Consider the following 20,582-nt stretch of genomic DNA (forward strand, 5'->3'; position numbering starts at 1 on the left):
AGTGTTAATGCCATTATTTATAAACTAACCAAACAGTATAAAAAATAATTAATGAAATAAATGTAGAATTATAAGAAATAGATCAAAATAAAGAAATATATAAATAAGTAAAAATAAAAATAAAGATCACCCTAATTTAGCCAGTGTAACAAGACAGAATATAGGATTTCCCGTTCGTGCTTTGACACAGCAGTAGGAACTCCGCGCCCCAGACACGATTATTAATTATACTGTACCAGCATATTCTATTTCAACATGTAGCAAAGATTACATAACACAAGTATATCATACACACATTAAAGGAGCCGGCTCCTCTGTCAGGACGGGAGCTCATATAAACTACTGGCATCAAAGATAGGTGTCACGAAAGTCAATGGAAGATGTTTCCAACATATTGTAAAACCAATGATTTCTGACTGGCATGCTGGTATTTGTAGTTTTTGCAGCAGTTAGGGAGCCAATAATTTGGAAATAGTGATCTAGACTAATATATGACATTTTAGCAAGAATATAACCAATAAAACACGATCGAATTTGTATTGAACAGCCAAAAGGGCGAACAGCTAATCGGCTACTGGTGAAATCCCACACTTATTGATTGTATAATCAGCCGGGTTCTAACGGAAATATGTGTTCCTCGGCAAGGACACGGTTATTTTGATCCATTTATCATGGTTGAGATGACTGTTAGCACTTTAGCGTGGCCCCTGTCCCTTAAAGGGAGGTTACAGGGTTCATTTGGTTGGGCGTATGTGGGGGTTATCAGCTGGACAGTCAGTACATACTATGCTCTGCTGGTTTAAGAGCCGCTCTGATCATCCGTAACCAGTAAGTAATTAGCAGAAAGTTATTTGAACTCCTATGTGAAATTGGGTCAGTCTTAATCAATTTGCCAAAGGACTCTGACCCTAGTCTCAGCCATGTGGAGAAATTACAGGTCACTGTTTACCTGAAGCAGTCTACCAGAATGATGGAGATTACAAGTCATACATTATGCATAGAACTGTTTTAAGTGGTGGTGGTCCAGGTGCTGAGACCCCCAACGATCAGTAAAATGAAGACCTGCTCAAACTCCAAGACTAAAAAGTGTATCAACTGGATTCAGCCGAGCCCTTCTATTCCTTCATGTTAGGGATTAGTAGGGGTTCAGCACCTGGACCCCCCCCAGTCGAAACTTCTGATACTTCTCTATGGCATGTTGGCAAACATTCATGTCCGGATTGTCAGCCAGTGTTCTGATCTCTACTGAGTCTGATAGGCGTCTATGAGGCTGTTGAGTTTGGGCCAAGAGACCAGCGGGCGATCTAGACATCGCAGTCTGTACTCGGACTGTGAATGTCAGACTTGTGAAACTAGTCTAGGGTCTAAAGCACATAGTCGAGCTGTGCGCAGGAGACAGCATGGCAGCACTTGTGACTTTATAGTCCCTCTATGAAATTAGCCTTATACAGAGGTACAGTATAGTCTCGTGGCTCCATACAGCTCAGAGGATATGGGGTCATGTGCAGAAGGCTCAAAGTTGTGTTAACCAGTGGTGCACACCTTACTGTAAACTTTACAAGCCAGTTAGACCACTTCAGAAACCAGTTTGATACTTCTGCAGAAAAGAAAGAATAAAGACAACGGCAAATTGCTAGCCGTATGTACTTCAAGAATCCCAGGAATAGTCCTGGAGCTATAATACACGATGATTATCTCCGCAGTCATTAGATGGGCAAGAAACGGAGCAGTCTGAAGAAAAGGAATTTTTATAGACTTCTTAGTAATTAAAACATTCGCACCAGTATAAAAGATTTAACTAACGCATTTCTGACAACTGTTCATTACGTTGATTAATGGTATAGGATTTGACGTCCGTGTACAGACAGCTGTTGGAATTCGTCATCTCGTTGTAGGATAGGACGTAGCGTATGAGTAATAATTATTATCACATAAAAGGAGAACCCCGGGGTAATGAATGATGAGTTGTGCAACGCAGAAGTGAGGCCTGTGATGTGAGTAACAGCGCGGAGCGCTCGGAGCTCTGCAATTACCCTATTAATAGCATGGACAGTATGTAAGAGACAAATGCTGAACCTGACCTTTCCTTATTTACCGCACTCACAAAACACGTTGAATGACACGTCCTGCGAGGACAGAAAAAAAAAAGCTTCAACAGTTTTGTGCAGGATGCACCGACATATGGAGGATGCACAATATATCTTCTTACATTCAGCTGATATCATGCCAAACTCCGAGAGTTTCAGAAAAATTGTTACATTATCCCATAGATCTGCAAGGAGTTTGTAGGTTCTCCCCGTGTTTGCGTGGGCTTCCTCGGGGTTCTCCGGTTTCCTCCCACACTCCAAAGACATACTGATAGGGAATCTAGTTTGGTAACCTTAATGGGGACAGCGATGATGATGTCTGACGCGCTGTAGAATTAATGACGATATATAAGCATTATAAATAAAATTAGTCAATTATTATCCCCCTCCCCCCTAAAACTGAAAAATTGCCAATAAATAGCTTTTCTAACCATGTGCTGATAATTGGCTGAACAAGCGCTCATAAAAATGCCGATCATTGTAAGCACACCCCGCCATGGACTGGATTGCTCATATGGTCCAAATATCATCACTGTCGGCAGCACGTCTACATGTGTAAGATTAGGAATGTGCTGTCGACAATATCTAAAATGTATGGGGACTAAACAATTATCTCAATCCTTTTGGATCGGCACATAAAAGGACTTTAAACGAGCTCCGATCGACTTGTTTCGCTCGGATCACACAACTGTTTTTCTCTGGTCGGTCCGATAATGCTAATCACGCTCTGATCAGAATTTGATCAGTGTGATCCGATTTTCTCAGATATGGAGAATAAGAAATAATATTTTTTTTCTTCTTCTCCATTCTGTCTGTGAAAATCGGTCAGCACTCATACGTCATTCGAGTGCAGTCCGATTTTTGCCACGGATTCATAGACATGAATGGCCGAGTGCAATCCAATAATCAGAAGCAACCCGTGCATGCTGCGATTTTTCTCTACGGACAGAATAGAAAAAAAAATTGGACATAGAATAACATGGGGATGATGAGTGCTATCTGTCAAAACGAGTCCTTATGGTCAGAAATCTGCAATTTTAAAACGAGATTTAGTTCCCATTCAGGTGTTTCATTTCTTTCGAAACGTGATGAAAGGTTAACGAGAAGACGGCAGTAACAAGTACCGTCACTTACATTAGGGAAGACAAACTGATTTCAGCCAGCTTAGAGATGCTCGGTATGGGGCCATCAAAGCAGGTAACAAATCTTGGCAAGAACATATCTGGGCTTTACCCCCGCCTGTGCTCATTTTCTTTGCAGTGAGAATGAGAGTAACATAAAGTAGTGGCATTTGTTGGGGGGTTGCTCTATTGCAATATCATTGGGAACTAGTTAGTTACCCTCCATTTAATAAGACCTTGGTGGCAAGCTATATGGCTACCTATACGACCCCAACAAAAGCAATCAATCATTCCACTTTGTCTCAAATTTATGCCATGTAAATGCTGATGCTTCTAATTTACTATTGCAGCCATTTACACATTTTCTCTTAGGTCTGAATTTTACAGTAGACGCTTAAATAAAAATCAGTCTTTGCAGCGGCATGTTCCTACAGGGATCCCCCTGTCTGTGACCACAAGCTGCGTTGATGAACCCCTGCTGCCCCCGGACCTGGAATGCTACCTCTTTGGCTGTAAATGTCTCTTCAAAAGACTGAGGAAACCTGTTAATCCCATAGAGATCCTGGCAGCTGCTGCATGTCTAGAAGTGCCTGAGAAAACAAAGGTCAAAGTTTTTCAAGGCTCGGTTATCTGGGAGAACTCTCCCTCTCCTTCGGAAACTGGAAATACAATCTGTAAAGGAACCAAATTCATAACAAACCATTGTTCCCGGCACAATGTACCCGGAGCACAAACAGGGCTAGAAAGAAGTCAAGCTACAGTGGGACCAGTCCTTCCGAAATACTTACAAGAAAGTGATTGAACAGGCCTTTTACTTCTTACATCAAGCCCAGATTTACCAACAGTAAAGCGGTATTGCTCATAGATCCAGACACTTTAAGGCTGTGTTCACACATTGCGTTTTTTTTCAACGTTTTTCTTCTGCAGCAAAACCTTTGTTCAGAATTTTTTCTTGCTTTTTTGCTTGTTTTTTTTGCTGCTTTTTTTTAACTGTCCTTTTTGTCTCCGTTATGCATGTACATAAAGTTCAGTTAAAAAAAAGATCTCATTCTGGTTTTGGCACAAAAAACGCTGAAAAAACACTGAAAAACCTGACAACTGCATTTTGGTGTGGTTTTTTTTCTGTGTTTTTTTCACCACTCATTACTTCCAATGGGTGAAAAACTCTGAAAGAAGCGACATGCTGTATTCTGCAAGAAAACACGCAAAGCACAAAATATTGAGAACAAAAAACAAGGTGCGTCCATGAGATTTCTGGAATCTCTTAGACTTAGCTGGTACTGTAAAACGCAGCTGAAAATTTGCATCAAAAAAAGCTGAAAAAACGCAATGTGTGAACAAAGCCTAAGTGGGATCTGTTAGTGTCTAGGAATGAGCGGACCTGGGGAAGTTTGAATTCTGGTATCCGACCCAAACTTTAGTCCAAAGTTTGGTTCGGGTGCCAGAACTGTACCCAAACTTCAACCTGAACTCAAACCTCATTGAAAACAATTGGGACTCGACTTTTGGAGCTTGAAAATATTTTCTCTCTCTCCAGACTTCCCCCGTAACTTCAAACATTAAAACGGACTTCCGGGAAAAGTCAGTGTTCGGAGTTTAGCACAGTTTTCGGTAAGAGCCTCGAGCATTTAAGTTCGGGTTTGCTCTTCTCTATTAGTGACTTGTGGTCTACCATAGATTGTCGGAAGATCACACCAAAAATTGCATACGGTGCAAATTGCTTCTCTCATTGCTAAGCTGCCTATGCACAAAGGATGAAAGTTGGCCAAAGTTGACCATTTTTATATATTATTGAGCAAATGATCTATAGTCAAAAATATGATGTGTCAGGTTAGAAAACTTCAATCATCATCTGCTAAGGTAAATGTTGCTCAATTTGACCACTTTGTGCAAACACGTTGCACTGAAATGAGATGGAAACATTAAACGCTCTACAGTACTAGAAAATAAATTGGTGCAATGAAATGGATGATAATTAGAAAAGTACCACCACTCATTCGGCATTTTATTCTCCTACTATTTGGATACAATGAAGCGTTATATGATGGTCATCATTCCCAAGGGTGGTTACCATAAAACCAAAGGACAAGGCCATTGTAATGCAGCATGCAATGTTTCTCTTAGGCAGGACAGGTATTTTCAATGGACATTTTCGTGGTAAAAAAAAAAGGACAAAACTTTTGTAAAAAACAGAGGGCATGGAGCCTGAGCTTTAGATATTTATATCAGCACAGAACCTTGATCTTACAAGGATCTTACAGCTTTGTACAAGGCAGTGCCTGGTGGTGTCTCCAACTCCGCTCTGTAAGATTCTTGCATAACCTATCACTCAATGCATCAACCAAAGTGTAAAAAGAGATACGCTGGAACCCAAGTTCACATCAGTATCTCATAAGATCACCATTTGAGCTGCCTCCGAAGACGATTTCCTGCTATTTTATCATATCAGTTGTTGTTTCCAGATAGTTACACATAAGATCTTATCGTCATTCTTCTGCTTGAATAAGATACTCAATTCAGATCAGATTTCATATTTTTCTGAAGGCTAAATATAAATTACTAATAAAACTGTTGAACAAATGGAACAAAAAAAAACTCCCTTAAATGAAACAGTGGTCGAGAGGAAAATTATTGATTTGGGGCTACATTTGCACATCAACATTCCTGCAATTGCCATATTCAGATGGGACTTACAGAAATCTAGGCACGTATTCCGGAAAAAAAAAAACAGATTTTGGGTTTGCTCATCTGAGCGTATAACTCGGGCGAGTGTAATCCGATAAAAAAAGGGATCAATGTTATTCAATGAGGCAGTGCAGATCTGCGGGTTTTTTTCAGATGAGAAAAAAATTGCAACAAGCTGCGATTTCACTCAGAAATGGGAAAAAAAAAAATCGGATGACATATAGACCATCAGAGTGGTGTCTGATTTTTATGGATACATTACAATTCTGTAACATAGGAAACTGTAAATGATTAATAACTGCTGAGTAAAAAAATGGGTTACACGTGGATGACAGGTGAGAAAAAAATCGTTCCACTATTCTGGATGAAAATTGGACCCGTATTTATCATCTTATAGAAATGATGTTCAGTAGCGGAAATTTCTGCAAAAAATATGCGGAGTGAATTATCTTGAATCCAATCAATGCTGAGTTACTATTGATATGTCACTACACATCCACTGGCATTACAATTTTTCACATTGATTATTTTGCTACTAGGAACCCTCAGGTTTGTCTTTAGTAATCACCACGTGCAATAGTGTGAATTTCCTTATGTAATATCGCCATACTGGTGAACTCTGCTTACATGTACGGTATGCACATAGAAGTTAATAACAGGCTTCAATAAAAATAAGCCAGAGAGGGATGGGTAACGATTATTATACCTGACATGTTTAGATTGAAGCCACCTACTAGAAGATTACAGGATGGATTATACTAGGTTTGGTTTGATGCTTTAACCTGTAAGAAGGGAATTCTCTCTCTGTGTCCTGACAGGTAAAGCTTCACAACAGATGTGTCCAGACAGGTTAGAAAATGTTCTGTTTTGCAGTCTGGCATGAGTGACACTTCACTGGTGTCCATTACCTGCCTAGCTAACCCAATCATTTAACCATGTCACCACTGGCTGAGTGCACCATGCAAACACCTGGGAGATTTACACTGACTTGTGGACATCTCCCACAGTGGAATTCACAATTGCTGTGATGTTTGTAGACTACACTGTATCCATAGAGTCAAAACAGACTATGAAGAACAAAGCAAATGAGACATAGGACATTTGGATACAGATATTGCACTGATTGCTACAAAAAAAACACCCTTGTCTTCTACAGTGCAGCAAAATAACCTCTGCACAGAAATCAGACTTCAGACAGAGACTTACAACCTGAATCTAAACACTAATGAACATAACCAGACAGCCTGGACAGCATCCAACATAGTATGGAGAGTGTAAGTCTCATTCATTTCCCTTCTCCAGGGAAAGCTCATATTCCTAGTAAGAGAGCACACAGACAGCACCAGGGAAGACCCTCATCATCCATCCATTCAACCATGCATTCATCTCAGGTTACCTCAATGCTCTTGGTAGTTGCACTCTTGACTTCCAGAGTTAAATTGACTCTCTTGACTGTGAGATAGAAGGGATAATCCTTCGCCACCATTGTGGCTGTCGGGTGGGTGGTTTGGGTGGTCACAGTGGATCCTGAGCGCAAAACTGATGCGTAAAAGCACAGCCTTCAGCTCCAGAGAGAGAGAACAATCCAGCTGTGATGTGAGTGCATTACACTGGCTGACTAACAGGGGAGGAGAGGGGAAAGCTTCTGGTGTCAGCAATGGAAACACTACACCAGAGTCATTAGAGAAATCCCTCCTCTCTCCTGTTCTGGGGGAGGAAGTGGCTGCAGCTCATCACCACAACCTGCGCTCTGCCAGCTCTGCAGGAAGTGCACAGAGCTCTGCAGCCACCGATCACTGGTAGCAGCCTCTCCTCCCACCCTGCACTGCTCTGCACTCAGCTCCCTCCCTCTGCCAATCATCCCTCATTGCTCTATAGCCTATGTACATCTTTGTTTCACTGTGTGACAGTCTCTCCCCCTCACTCTTTCTCTCTGTTCCTGTCTCAATTCTACAGAAGCCCCCTTTTGTCTCTCTGCTCCTTATTGCTCTGGATATGGCTCTCTGCGTCTCTCCCCCTCTCTAAATGCTTTGTATATGACTTTCATTGTCTCTTCCCCTAACTGCTCAGTCTATACCCTTCACTGTCTTGTTCGCTCTCTTTGCTTGGTCTACTATATGTCTCTTTCCCTCTGTTTGCTTGGTATTATTATTACGCATTGCTTATATAGCGCCATCCTATTTCACCATCTTCATTACCATTGCTGTCCCCAATGGGGCTCACAATCTAAACTCCCTATCAACACCAGCGCTGCAAAGCAACAATGCTAACCACTGAGCCACCTTTACAGTCTGTCTCCTCCCATATCTCATTGCTTTCATTATACCCTTACTGTCAGTCTCTTCACCTCTCATTGCTCTCTATGTCTGTCTCTCTTTTTCTCTACACTTTTCTATTTTCTGTCTCTTCCTATGTTTCTTTGTTCCATTCCTCTATATTCTTCTTGTCTCTTCTCCTCTCTTCTTGCTCCACTCTACCTCTATCTCATCCTTATACACTTCTCTGGCATTGCTCTCTAAGTCTCTCTCTCACCTTTCATTGCTCTCTCTCTATCGAACTTTCTCTCCACTTTTCACTTCTATTTTCTGTCCCTTCTCGTGGTTTCTTTATCTCATCCCTCTCTACATACCCCATCTCTCTCATTGCCTCTTTCCCTTACACTCTACGTCTCTCTCATTCTTATGTACTTCTCTTCCAGTACTCTCTATATATTGTGCTTTGCTGCATGTCTGTGTACTCCTCTTTCATCTCATCTCTTGCCCCCTTTCTATTCCTTTATAATAATAATAATAATAATAATAATAATAATAATAATAATCTTAGCTAATGTCTTTCTACACTTTTCTTTTCTTATGGTAATTTTTTTTTTGCATGGACAGATAAAATGCCCATATAAGCATCCAATGCCTATTTTTTGCAAGTCATTAATGATAACAAGAATTACAATTAAATGTTAGGCTACGTTCACACTTGAATTTTGCCATCTCGTTTGTTGATTCCATTTTTTGTGACAAATGGAATTAATGTCAAGAACAGATCTGTGGTATAACTGATGCAAATGGAAGTGGGGGGAACCTCATTGATTATTTTTGGGTCCATCTGAATTTTGTTAAATGACAGTTTTTAGAATGGAAGAACAAATTCTCGATGCTGAGCCAAGACAGACCCCATATTAATCAATGGGATCCCCCTGCTTCCATTTACATCAGTTATGTAACAGGTCCATTTTTGCCATTAATTCCATCTGTCTGTTCCAATAAAACAGAACAAACTGAATGTCAAATCACAGGTGTGAACGTAGCCTTATAACTAACTACCTGAGATCGCTCGTCTTTCGTCCCGAGCTGCTTCCATTACAAACGTCAGGCAGATCTCTGTTTATGTAAGTAAAGCACTGGCTTTATTTCTCAAAGAATTTCTATCTAAAATTAAAGGTGATAAAAAAATATTTTTTACCCTTATTCCTTGAATGTTTATCATTTCCTAATACAGGACCAATACGAGCAAGGAGCTTCATTTACACATTTCCATTCTGGGCAGGTTTTCCAATTCCCTATCAGAATTTTAGCTTCAGATACTTGTTGGGCAGATTTTGTACATCCTTTTCTATATTTTCTATGAAAGACAGGTGTCAAGACGGTCTGCATTACTGAGAAGTCCACATAGCTTCCTCAGTAAAATAAATCTAATACACGAGATATTATCAAACCCTAAGATACATGAGTCATTGTAACGCAAAACTTTATCTTGGTTTGGAGGCTTAGATGAGAACTACACTTTCAACAAACTTTGCATAAATCAGTAGAACAAATGAATATGAGAAACTTTGTAATATACCTTATCAGAGAAATCTGCGTTGTTATCCACTTATGAGTCACTTTTTCCCTTCCCCCTTGAACTCATAATTCACTTTAAGAAAAAAAATAGCAGCTCAACTCCTACTGTTCAAGGCAAGACGGACTGCCAGCATAGAGAGGTGTCTAGTTACACTTCCTATTATTTTCTACGGAGAGGGGAGTAGAGAAGTAAAGAGCAGAGTGAGAAAAAAGCAAGAGAGACACGAAAAGATTGTGCTGAGCTTTCTAACAAGTCTTTTACTTCATACCTGGATGCACATCTACACAGCTCAGTACTGCTGTATAATGTCCTCCACGCTTCTGCTGCTTTTGCCTGTGTGCTAAATAAGGAATGAGAAGCAGGAATCCCTCCCTGTACCCTTTGCTGTGTATGGGAGACATCATAGTATCTAGTTTCTTCCCAACATCTCAGACTCAATTGCAAATTATGACATATAGGGATAAACTGTTGAAAATGCAGGATACAAGGAATAGTATGGTCAGAAATAGTTATTTTGAACATATACACATGTAACCGCTCTATAAAGATACTTGAAAGTATATATCATGCCAAAAGTTCAGTTTTAACCTTCTGTAAGTATTACACATCTGTTCCTGCGCTGGGCTCTGCTCCATCTGCCCCGGTCCATTGAAATTTCTGTTGAACCACGTCGGGCTTTGCAGGTGGCCTGGCATGCTTCCATGTGATGAACTTCCTGGGCCTATTTTAGGGCTTCTAAGACACACATCCGAGTTGGCATTGACTCAATCTGAGACTAGACTTGCAGTTTATGTGTGCACAGCAACTTGGCTGTGGGCTACAGGACGCCTACTGTACACCAGCACCTTCTAGTATCTCTATCTACTTGTCCGCGGCTTCTAGTAACTTCAGAGATCTGTCGGCTTCCTGTCCCGGGTTTCCTGGACCCCCTCTTTGTGTCCGCCTGCGGTTTTCAGGACGTCTTCCTGGCCATGTGCAGCTTCCTTGGTTGCTAACTTTCCCGTTACTCCAGAATGCTATCTGCTACCTGCCTGCGATTTCCTGCACTCCACAAGCTTGCCTGCGGTTTCCTGATGTTCTCCATATGCCTGTGATTTCCTGTACTTCACCGGCTTGCCTGCGGTTTTCTGCCATCCGCTGCTTCCCTGCAGTTTCCTGATGCCCTCTACCTGCCTGCTGATTCCTGTGCTCTGCCTGCTTGCCTGTGGTGTTCTGGCATCCTCTGCTTGCCTGCAGTTTCCTGACGTTCTGCGCCTGCCTGCAGTTTCCAGCATTCCACCTGTCTACCTACAGCTTCTAGTCCCTTTACTTACCAACCTGCTGCACTACCACCCGTGGCCTATGAACTCACCTTGACCTTGAGCTTAGAGGATCCACCTCACGCAGCGAGCCCCCTGAGCTTCTCATAACAGTAGGTATTTTATAGATGCATAGAACCACTTTCTCAGTTCCAGTGATCAACAGGACTCTGGCAGTTGTGGTCATAATATTTATATTAATATAAGACTGTATTATAGCAGTGTGAAGCCAAAGCAATGACCATGTCAGGTATGATTTTTGATCCAGTTTTTTTTTTTAAATATATATAAAGAAACCGTTCTAGGAAAACCAGTTTTATGGGAAAGCCCGATTGTACTGCTCATCCACTGAAGTCAATGGAGCAAAGCACTATGTATATCGTACATGATGCTCTTTGGGTGTACTAAATATAGACTAATTGTCTATTTACATGAGCCGTTCAGCGTTCAGCCTGGCATTTAAGAAGTACTCCCATCAATATATTTATCCTCTTAATATATAGCAATCATCATATTATACAGCACTGTGTACTTACAATTGCTCATTTTGTCTTTCTACCCAGTTCATTCTCTTTTCTCTGCTCTATGTAGAAACAGGAGGTCTCTTGTCCCTGCATTTATCAACCCCCTCTTCAACTCCTGACCCAGCTGCTCCCTTCTGCCAGGGACTTTTGCAGTGACTGATGAGTCATACAGGAAAAATTAACCTCCTGTTTCTACACAGAGCTTAGAAGGATTCAGCTAGTCAGTTTTTAATCAAGTGATGTCATAGACCTAATGGAAAAGAGAAGAATTACCTGGGTAGAAAGGCAAAATGAGCAATTGTAAGTACACAGTGCTGTATAATATGATGACTGCAATATATTAAGAGGATAACAATTTTGATGGGAGGAGGAGGAGGAGTGCTTCATTGTCCTAGGCGGCACATTGTCCTGATTAAACAGTAATGATGATATTCAGGAAGAGGAGCTGCTAAACCCGGGATCAGGAGAGAAATGATTGGGGCACCAAAGAATATTAATAGGTTATATATTTAGGTATAATTAATAATGAAGTATATTTTTATAACAGCACTATCCCTTAAAATCAGTGAAATATTATTGATGAAATTCCATTTTCTGGTAAGTCAGTTTCTATATGGCTGAATGACTGGGAAGGGGTGATCACTTTTTTGTACTCTATGTAAATATGCTGCTTTCCATAAGAGAAGACACAAATAGGACTTAGCTATGGTAATGAAATGAGCCTGAAATTGGGGGGTGGTACTGACATTATACCCATTAATCAGTATCGCTACTCCACAAAGTGCCCTCTGTCAGAGACCTATAGAGTTGCAAATTCCCTTAAGAGGGGAGTGGGGAATTCTAGAGTAATTGGTGTTTTTGTAATTCGGGGATCCCATTAACAAAGCTTTTAGGGCTGTATTTGCTCCCTGGGTATGAGGTATCTGTAATTTAGCAATACCTGTAATTACCAGGGCATTTACTGATAATGCGTTTTCTCTATACCTGTTGGATTCTCAAGGGGACAGGGGGCAATGGGTTTGTTCAGAGTGAGGGGCTTTTAATGTATTTGAGAAACTCATTATTTTTATTACCATTTTTTTAGCAGAAAAATAAAAATAACCCATAAAGTAATTAGGATAGGTCACCAATATGAGAATGGTGAGAGTCCAACCCCCGGCATCAGTGCCGATCAGCTGTTATCAGTTCTGGACAGATGTTACAGTATATATAGAGTTGGAACAGAACAGCGCCGTACACTATATAGTGGTCACTCTCAGGTACTGCAGCTTAGTTCATATTCAAGGGAATTGTTGCAGGACCCAGTAGCATCCATTAAGCGGTGTATGGAGCTTTGCTGTTGGTAGACCCAGTATTGTATCAACTTTGTCGATTATGCAAATGATCTGGCAAGTGCTCTTTAATTGTCCTCAACCCTTGGAGTCCTCCAGTTATCCTCACGTAACCCTGCCTAAAGCCTCACACTAGTTCTTGTTGTGATATGAACTGAAATCTTGGGCATGCACTATCCATTTCTATTCCTGTGCATGCACGGGACTCTCCCTGCGGCAGGAGACGGCTTTATTAATATGCGTCGTATGTCCGTGAGTCCGTTACGTGGGGCATGTGCAAGATTTCAGTGCCTGTCAGAACGGTACAGCCATCAATCAAGAATAAACAGTAGGTGTTAGGGTGCAGTCAGACGGCCGTATAAAATGGATCACAATGCTCGGACTGGCCGGTGGCTCTACCCACCCGAGCATGACAGCTTCATATATTTCTATGCAGCTGTCAAGTTCAGGTGGGGAGAGCCGCTGGCCAGTCCGTGCACTACGGTCCGATCTCGGTCCAATTTATACAGCCGTCGAACTGTGCCCCTAAGAGGGAGTTTAATGCAGAGGACCTGGGGTATGCTCACACACTGTTTCTCGTTCAGGTGGGCTAAAACAACGAGACTTTCAAGCGTAAACTGCTTCAGGAAATGACATTTTCCCTGCATTTTTTTCCCTAAAGCGTCTTTTTTGCAGATTTTCTCTGACTTTTCCTGAAGTGGTTTGTAAGTGATATTTGTTATCGTTTTCTTAAGTGTTTTTTTCCAGGGCATATTTTGAGTGTTGGGGTTTTTTTGTAGCATTTTTGGGCATATTTTGAAGTTCATAAAGTAATAAGTAAAATACAAGTGTTTTTGTTTTTTTTTTTTTAAGACGGAAACACTCACAAAACACTCCAGAAAATACCCAAGCATCTTTCACTTGTTTTTTTTTAGTATGAAGCATATATAGAGTGGAAACCATCTGAGGAATAGTCAGCTCATTTATTTTAACCACTTGGAAGCCTGAACTGGTTAAAAAAACACTCAAAAGACTGAACATGTGAACAGCAAGTGGTTTTTACGTAGAAATGAAAAGAAAGATTCTTCGGAGTGGTTTCTGAGTGCTGCACCAAACCTGCCTGTAGAAGCATCGTGTGAACATAACCCATAGGGTATGTTACTGTTCTTTTGCCATACCCCTCCATTGCTTTAATCTGGCCATACACATTATATGGTTGTCAGCCCGTACACAGGAGCGCTTTTTCGGCCGAGCTCTCCTGCGTTCTTTGAGAAAACCACTGAGAAACATGTTGGCAACAGCTTATCTCCGGGAGAACAAAGTGATCGTCAGTCCGAAATCTGGCATGCCTGATCGATATTTCCTCCTCTGACAATCAGTCGGCCGGCGTCCCTGTACAAATTAGAGTGGGGTTCAGCCGACATTAGTCTAATCTGTATGGGGACCTTTACCTCTCTACTTTTTAACATAACCCGAAACACCGTGTCTGCAAATTGAGATTCTGATTTGGCTTTTATCCTAAGTCATATTGCAAGGCTCGTTAAAGGGTCGATAGTGACTTGTAGGATTGCTGCTTCCAACAGGTGGCGCTATAGAGTTCAAGTCCTTTTCCTCTCTGAAGAGGCAATTTGCATAACACTTTTTAACATGTAATTGTGGGATTTGTGATCAGTGCCACTGTGGATATTGCAAAACTCTCCATTACTGTTCCTATATAACACCAATGTGATTGTACACGATCACTCACAATACAACATGCCATTTGTGTAAATTTCCCATAGACATTGACTTACAATTTGACATTAACGCAAAAGTCAACACATCATTTGCAAGTGTAATAATCATCAGTGTATCCTAAGTGTTACCAGTACAAATTGGCACACGTACCCGTGATAAACAAACACAGCAGCAATCAATGGCACAGAGGTCAGCGACTCAAAATCTCCAGGTTTTCTGCTCCAAGAATTGACCTACAATAGTACAGTAAACGACAGCTCCTTCCCTATGTACCCAGATTTCCTTACTGTAGGGGGATCGTTCAACCTGATTTTTCTTTTCCGCACTAAAGCAAAGTGACCTAAACTTGTATATTACAATTCACACTTACAAATTTTGCTTCAATCGACATTTAAGGAACCTGAATAGAAGTGGTCCCCCATTAACGGGATTTCTCATTACTTTTTACAATTGGCCAGAGCAAAGAGATTGCTACAAAATAAAGAAATAAGTCTTGCTTACCACCCTATTCCCCAGACGCTGTGGTTTCTGTTGGGATCAGACATGATGATAGGCCATCCATTCAGTAACCTACCCCCTAATTCCACAGGCGACTACTGAACGGGATATTATCCCACCAAAAATGATAACATCCCGTTCATCAGTCACTTGGTCTTGCAGTTTGGCCTCATTAAGACGTCTGATGTTCTCATACGAGTGCTTTTCTTGGTTTTCATGGATAGCACTCGTAAAATCAAGGATACATGTCCAATTTTGATCCGAGGCTCAACTCAAAATCGACATTGCAAGTCTATGAAAAAGGTCATCAGTGTGGTCGAATTTTCACGGAATGATAGATGCAGAAAGAAAAACTGATGACGATTTCACAGGAGCGCTCCGCTCGGCTGAGAGTCACAGAAGAGCTTGGCTCAGCTGAACGTCAGAGGAGCGCTCGGCTGAGCGTCACAGGAGCACTCGGCTCGGCTGAGAGTCACAGGAGCGCTCGGCTGAGAGTCACAGGAGTGCTTGGCTCGGCTGAGAGTCACAGGAGCGCTCGGCTGAGCATCACAGGAGCGCTTGGCTCAGCTGAGCTTGGCTCAGCTGAGCATCACAGGAGCGCTTGACTCAGCTGAGCATCACAGGAGCGCTCGGCTCAGCTGAGAGTCACAGGAGCGCTCGGCTGAGCGTCACAGCAGTGCTCGGCTGTGCATCACAGGAGCGCTCGGCTCAGCTGAGAGTCACAGGAGCGCTCGGCTTGGCTGAGAGTCACAGGAGCGCTCAGCTGAGAGTCACAGGAGCGCTCGGGCTCAGATGAACGTCACAGGAGCACTCGGCTGAGCATCACAGGAGCGCTTGGCTCGGCTGAGCATCACAGGAGCGCTCGGCTTGGCTGAGAGTCACAGGAGCGCTCGGCTTGGCTGAGAGTCACAGGAGCGCTCGGCTTGGCTGAATGTCACAGGAGCACGCGGCAGAGCATCACAGGAGCGCTCGGCTGAGCATCACAGGAGCCCTCGGCTTGGCTGAGAGTCACAGGAGCACTTGGCTTGACTGAGAGTCACGGGAGGGCTCGGCTCAGCTGAATGTCACAGGAGCACGCGGCAGAGCATCACAGGAGCACTCGACTTGGCTGAGAGTCACAGGAGCGCTCGGCTCAGCTGAGTGTTCATGTGCCTTCAACGGACAGAAAGGAGAAAACCTCCAGCAACGGCTCATCTCCCCCCAAAAAAGTCAAAAGGATCGGGTGTTTAAAAATCCATCTGCCCGATCCCTCTCTCTCCCAACATGATCTGTAGGGGGAGAGTTGAGGGGGCTCAAGTACATACGAGATAGTTAGCCGATCCTACAGAAATCGGCGGGTTCAGCAGACTTTCATCTAGTGTGTATGAGGTGGGGTGGGACCTTTATCGCCAAGTTCACAATAGCCGATTGCTCAAGATCACAAATGCAGGACATACTGTCATCAGTTTATCATTGGGGAACCTTTTTAACAAAAATGAGCGTCCAATGCTGAGAATCCCTACTGTGAGTATGTCTCACTTTATGAGCAGGATTCGGTTTTGCCCTCCAAGTCTGTTTATAGCAGCCGGCGTTCTGTTTATGGAGCGGCAGACACGCTGTCAGAAAACATCATACACCCCACCAGAGGGGAAATTAACGGAAATTAGATTTTCCTTAGGTTTCCTTGCTCTGTTATGAAAATCTTTGCTGGTCACAAAGCCAGTAGTCAAGTAATTGCTGCAAATGCAAAGTGTACGATGTGCCAAGGAATAAAATTCAGGGCTCTCGCTTTCAGTAACTGAAGTTCATTACTGTTCTCTGGTGCATTTTTTTTTACGTTTCTCTTATTTCTGTAATTATACCTTCATTTTAGGACGAAGCTTATTTGGATGATCCAGAACAGAATGCTTTGTGACCATGTAATGATAAAAATTATGTAACAAGCCTTTACTGAATGTGATTCACAAGATCTGGGGCACTTATTTCATTTACTGTTCTTCCCATAACCCAAGCGTTCATTAAATCAAATCAAATTTTTATTTTCTCATTGCAAAAGTTCTGCTCCCGGCAGAGACCATTCATGTGATATTTCCTAAAATAAATCATAAGAGCCCGCCAGTGCAGTGATCCCAATGTGATGAGCAATGGACGGCATCACACTACAATGAATGCTATAGAAGATGCTCCTATCCATATGTATAGCCACTGATATGTACAAGCCCTTAAAGGGTTATTCCTATTGCAGACACCTTCTTGATCCTCTCATCTCTGTAGTATAGATATATCCTTCTTCCTTTAGGACCCAGAAGCGACCTCCACCTTCTGCTGCTGATTGACACACCTGTTTGGTAGTGAAATATTCTCAGTTTCTCCAGAGTGATAGTTCTATGTAGTTCTGTGCAGACTTGGAGCACTAGCAGTCGGCTAGTCTCGTCTTTTGTGTCCTTGGAGGACAGTTGGTGTTATCTCTCTGGTGTCTGCTCAAGTTAAGTGTTTCCCATTTATTTGTCTACCTTGTTGTCTTTAGTTTATAGTGGGGCCTGACTAGTGCTCAACCCGTCCCTTTCCTATCCAGGGCCTAGCTCTAGGGACATTCAGGGATTAGGTTCCTGCTCAGCGATTGGTGCAGAACCAATATAGGGACGATAGGGTAGGCAGAGTGATATTAGATCTGCCTAGGGTTCTACACTCTCCCATTCCCTAGTTGTTGGGCTCCCTTCCCCCTCTTCCCGTCGTTGTACACTTATTCCTTCCCTCACCTTGCGTGACACATTGGTGGCGTGTAGCTGTATCCTGAAACCTCAGTGCATGGACATGCCCCCATGCACTTCCAGACGAATCTGCATTTGGCTTCAAAGCTCTATTTCTCAGCCCTGGCACATCGGATTACTACAAGACAGGTCTCATTTTTATTGTTATACCACAACCTATACAGCCATACTACTAATTTGATTAGTAAAAACACCCCTTTAAATGGTAATAACTTCAAAAACTGACAAATATCCGCAGTTACCAGTTTAATGCCCAGTCAGTCAATCGGCTGCCAAACTATTATGAATATGTTTACTATACCTGTACTGTCAGTGAAGGCTTAAAGCGCAATTTAAAGGGGTTTTCCCAAAATTGTTGTTGTGCCCTATCCAACGTCTGAGACCCCTATTGAATCCAAGAATGGGTTTGCAAAACCCCCAAGACACAGCCCCATATTGAATGGAGGAGAGGTGCTCTCCATTCACAGTTCATAAGACTTCAGGATAATAGCTGAGCTCTGTGCTTGGCTTCCTCCAGCAGTCCCATAGACAATGAATGATATGGAGGTTGAGCATGCGCACTTCTGCTCCATTCAAGATAGGGCTGGATAATTGCTTGGGGTCCTAGCGGTCAGTGATAACTTGTGATTTTTGGAAGAATCCTTTAAAGACTTTCATTATTATTATTTTTTAAATAGTTTTGTAAACTACAGAAAGTTATGAAACTTTACAAATCACTTTATTATGACTTCATTCCTGTAAAAAAATGCTTGTAAGTGGTTTCCAACCCCCAGCTTTTCCCCCAGTCTATTTCCCTACCTTCAGCTGCACTGAAAACAGAATGTAGTCATTTGGAGTACAGATGATGACAGTGATGGGTCAGCTGAGTCCTTGTGTCTCACTAACTTTGGGGATAAGCTGCTGCAGGAGATTGTTCTGATAAGCAGAGGTCTTAGAGGAGGAGACAGGAGCTGACCCTTCACTGCCATCATCTGTACTCCACATGAGTATGTTCTGATATTAGTGCAGCTGAAAGCAGGCATATAGTTTGGGGAAAAGTACAGGGTTGGAAGCAATTTTTATAGGAAAGAAGACAAATCCCCTAATAAAGTGATTTGCAAAGTTTCATAACTTTCCACGTTGGACAAAATTATTAACCAGAAAAATGAAAGTCTAGTTACTCTTTATTTTGTTTGAAAAGACAATAATAAAATGGGCTTTATGCATTAAAAAATTCTTCCCAAAAAAATATGTGTGAGTTTTATCCACAGCAATCAACCCGATCATTGATTTTCATTTCTATCGTGCTCCAGAAAATTTTCAAAAATAGCTAGTTGGTGGGGAGTGCTGGGTGACGGACCCCCATCAATCTGATTTTGCTGACAGATTCTAAATTCTGGACAACCCCTTTAAAATGTCTAAAATCCAGGCCCTGTTTACTGATCTTGAGGACTGTGTTCGTATTGGGGCACTAATCAAGAGAGACAAGGAAAATGAACAGTGCCCCCTGCCTCTGGATTCTAGATCTCGGTTTATTATGTCTTCCTAATTGATATATTTCTGGAGAATCGCTTTTACGACAACATCAATTACTGTGTTGCAATCTCAAACATGGTTCAGTGAATTATATATGGTAGTAAAAACAGCCGCATAATGTGTATAAATGTAACCACTGTATCTCCCCGTAGGATAAACTTCTGTCTAGTGCTAGTCCCCCCCTCCACATCAAAACAAAAATGCTCGTCTAAGAGTGCACGCTTATTGGGTCACCGATAGCTGTTGTCCGAGCATGAGTGTAAGGGTACTAGCAGACTAGCCGACCCATGGTGTTAAACGACTGCTGATCTGCTATATAAAAACTGATTGGCAGTAATTTAATGGCCTGTTCAGACAGGCTGAGCGCACTTCCATGTGCACAGAACGATTGTTAACACGATCGTTCTGTGCTCATACAATACTATTTTTCTCGACAGCTGGGTTGAACTAGATGGACTTAGTCTTCCTTCAACCTTAAAAACTATGTTACTATGTTACATGTCCTGTTTACGGGAGATGTGATGATTTTCAAGCAAGAACGATGATTTTTAAATCATTTTACCCAACAAACAAGTATTTTGCTCGTTTGTAGGGTGATGTGCAGACTCCACAATTATCGGGAAGGCTCGTTCCCCATAATCCGCCATTGTAAATGTATCCTAATGTGTATGACATGTCTAAAGCTAGACTCGCACACCCATTTATCTTGGTCTGAGGAGCCTTGTAGGCATATAGGAGGCTGCTGAGTTCGGGGTCAGGAGACCCGCGGCCGGCCACTTGGACCATGACAAATGGATGTGTGAATCTGGCCTTAGGGTCCTTTTTGAAGAGCAGATAAATTGCCAGCAAAAAACGCAATCAACGATATTGCAGGTTGAGACACTTTTCCCCCCCATTTTTTTCCTACTAATGTAAAGCCCCATGTATCACAAAAACAAAAAACACAAATTTTTTATTAACTGATTAAAAGAAAATTGTCAGGAAAAAATGTCAGAGTCTTAAACTGGTTAGGGCAGTTACAATTTTTCCCTATAGATATTTTATGCAAAAACACCATGCCTGGTGCCCTGCTTATAATTGCTGTTCCTGCCGCTTTCAAGTCCTGGCACCGCTGCCTTTAGGACCAAAATGGCCACTGCAGTCGCATGGGGAGTATAGTAAGAGTATTATTATTATTGTTTTTTATTATAGCACCATTTATTTCATGGCGCTTTACATGT

At 42.0% G+C, this 20,582-nt stretch overlaps 1 protein-coding gene across 3 annotated transcripts in view; it reads right to left on the reverse strand.

Moving 5' to 3' along the window:
* The window catches only part of ARHGEF3 (Rho guanine nucleotide exchange factor 3), a 362,873-nt gene that overhangs the window by 40,835 nt on the left and 301,456 nt on the right, over nt 1-20,582 (reverse strand). Inside the window, exon 1 of one of the 3 annotated variants that reach the window (XM_073644610.1) lies at nt 7,290-7,696. The exons of the other annotated variants lie outside the window; for them this stretch is intronic. Within the exon in view, the coding sequence (XP_073500711.1) occupies nt 7,290-7,379 (90 nt within the window). The 5' untranslated portion in view covers nt 7,380-7,696. Of the gene's footprint in view, nt 1-7,289; nt 7,697-20,582 lie in introns of those variants that run through there. 3 annotated transcript variants of the gene reach the window in all.

The sequence above is a fragment of the Phyllobates terribilis genome, unplaced genomic scaffold, assembly GCF_046119375.1.
Source record: "Phyllobates terribilis strain yellow unplaced genomic scaffold, ASM4611937v1 Scaffold_8__6_contigs__length_399053987, whole genome shotgun sequence".
NCBI lineage: Eukaryota > Metazoa > Chordata > Amphibia > Anura > Dendrobatidae > Phyllobates > Phyllobates terribilis.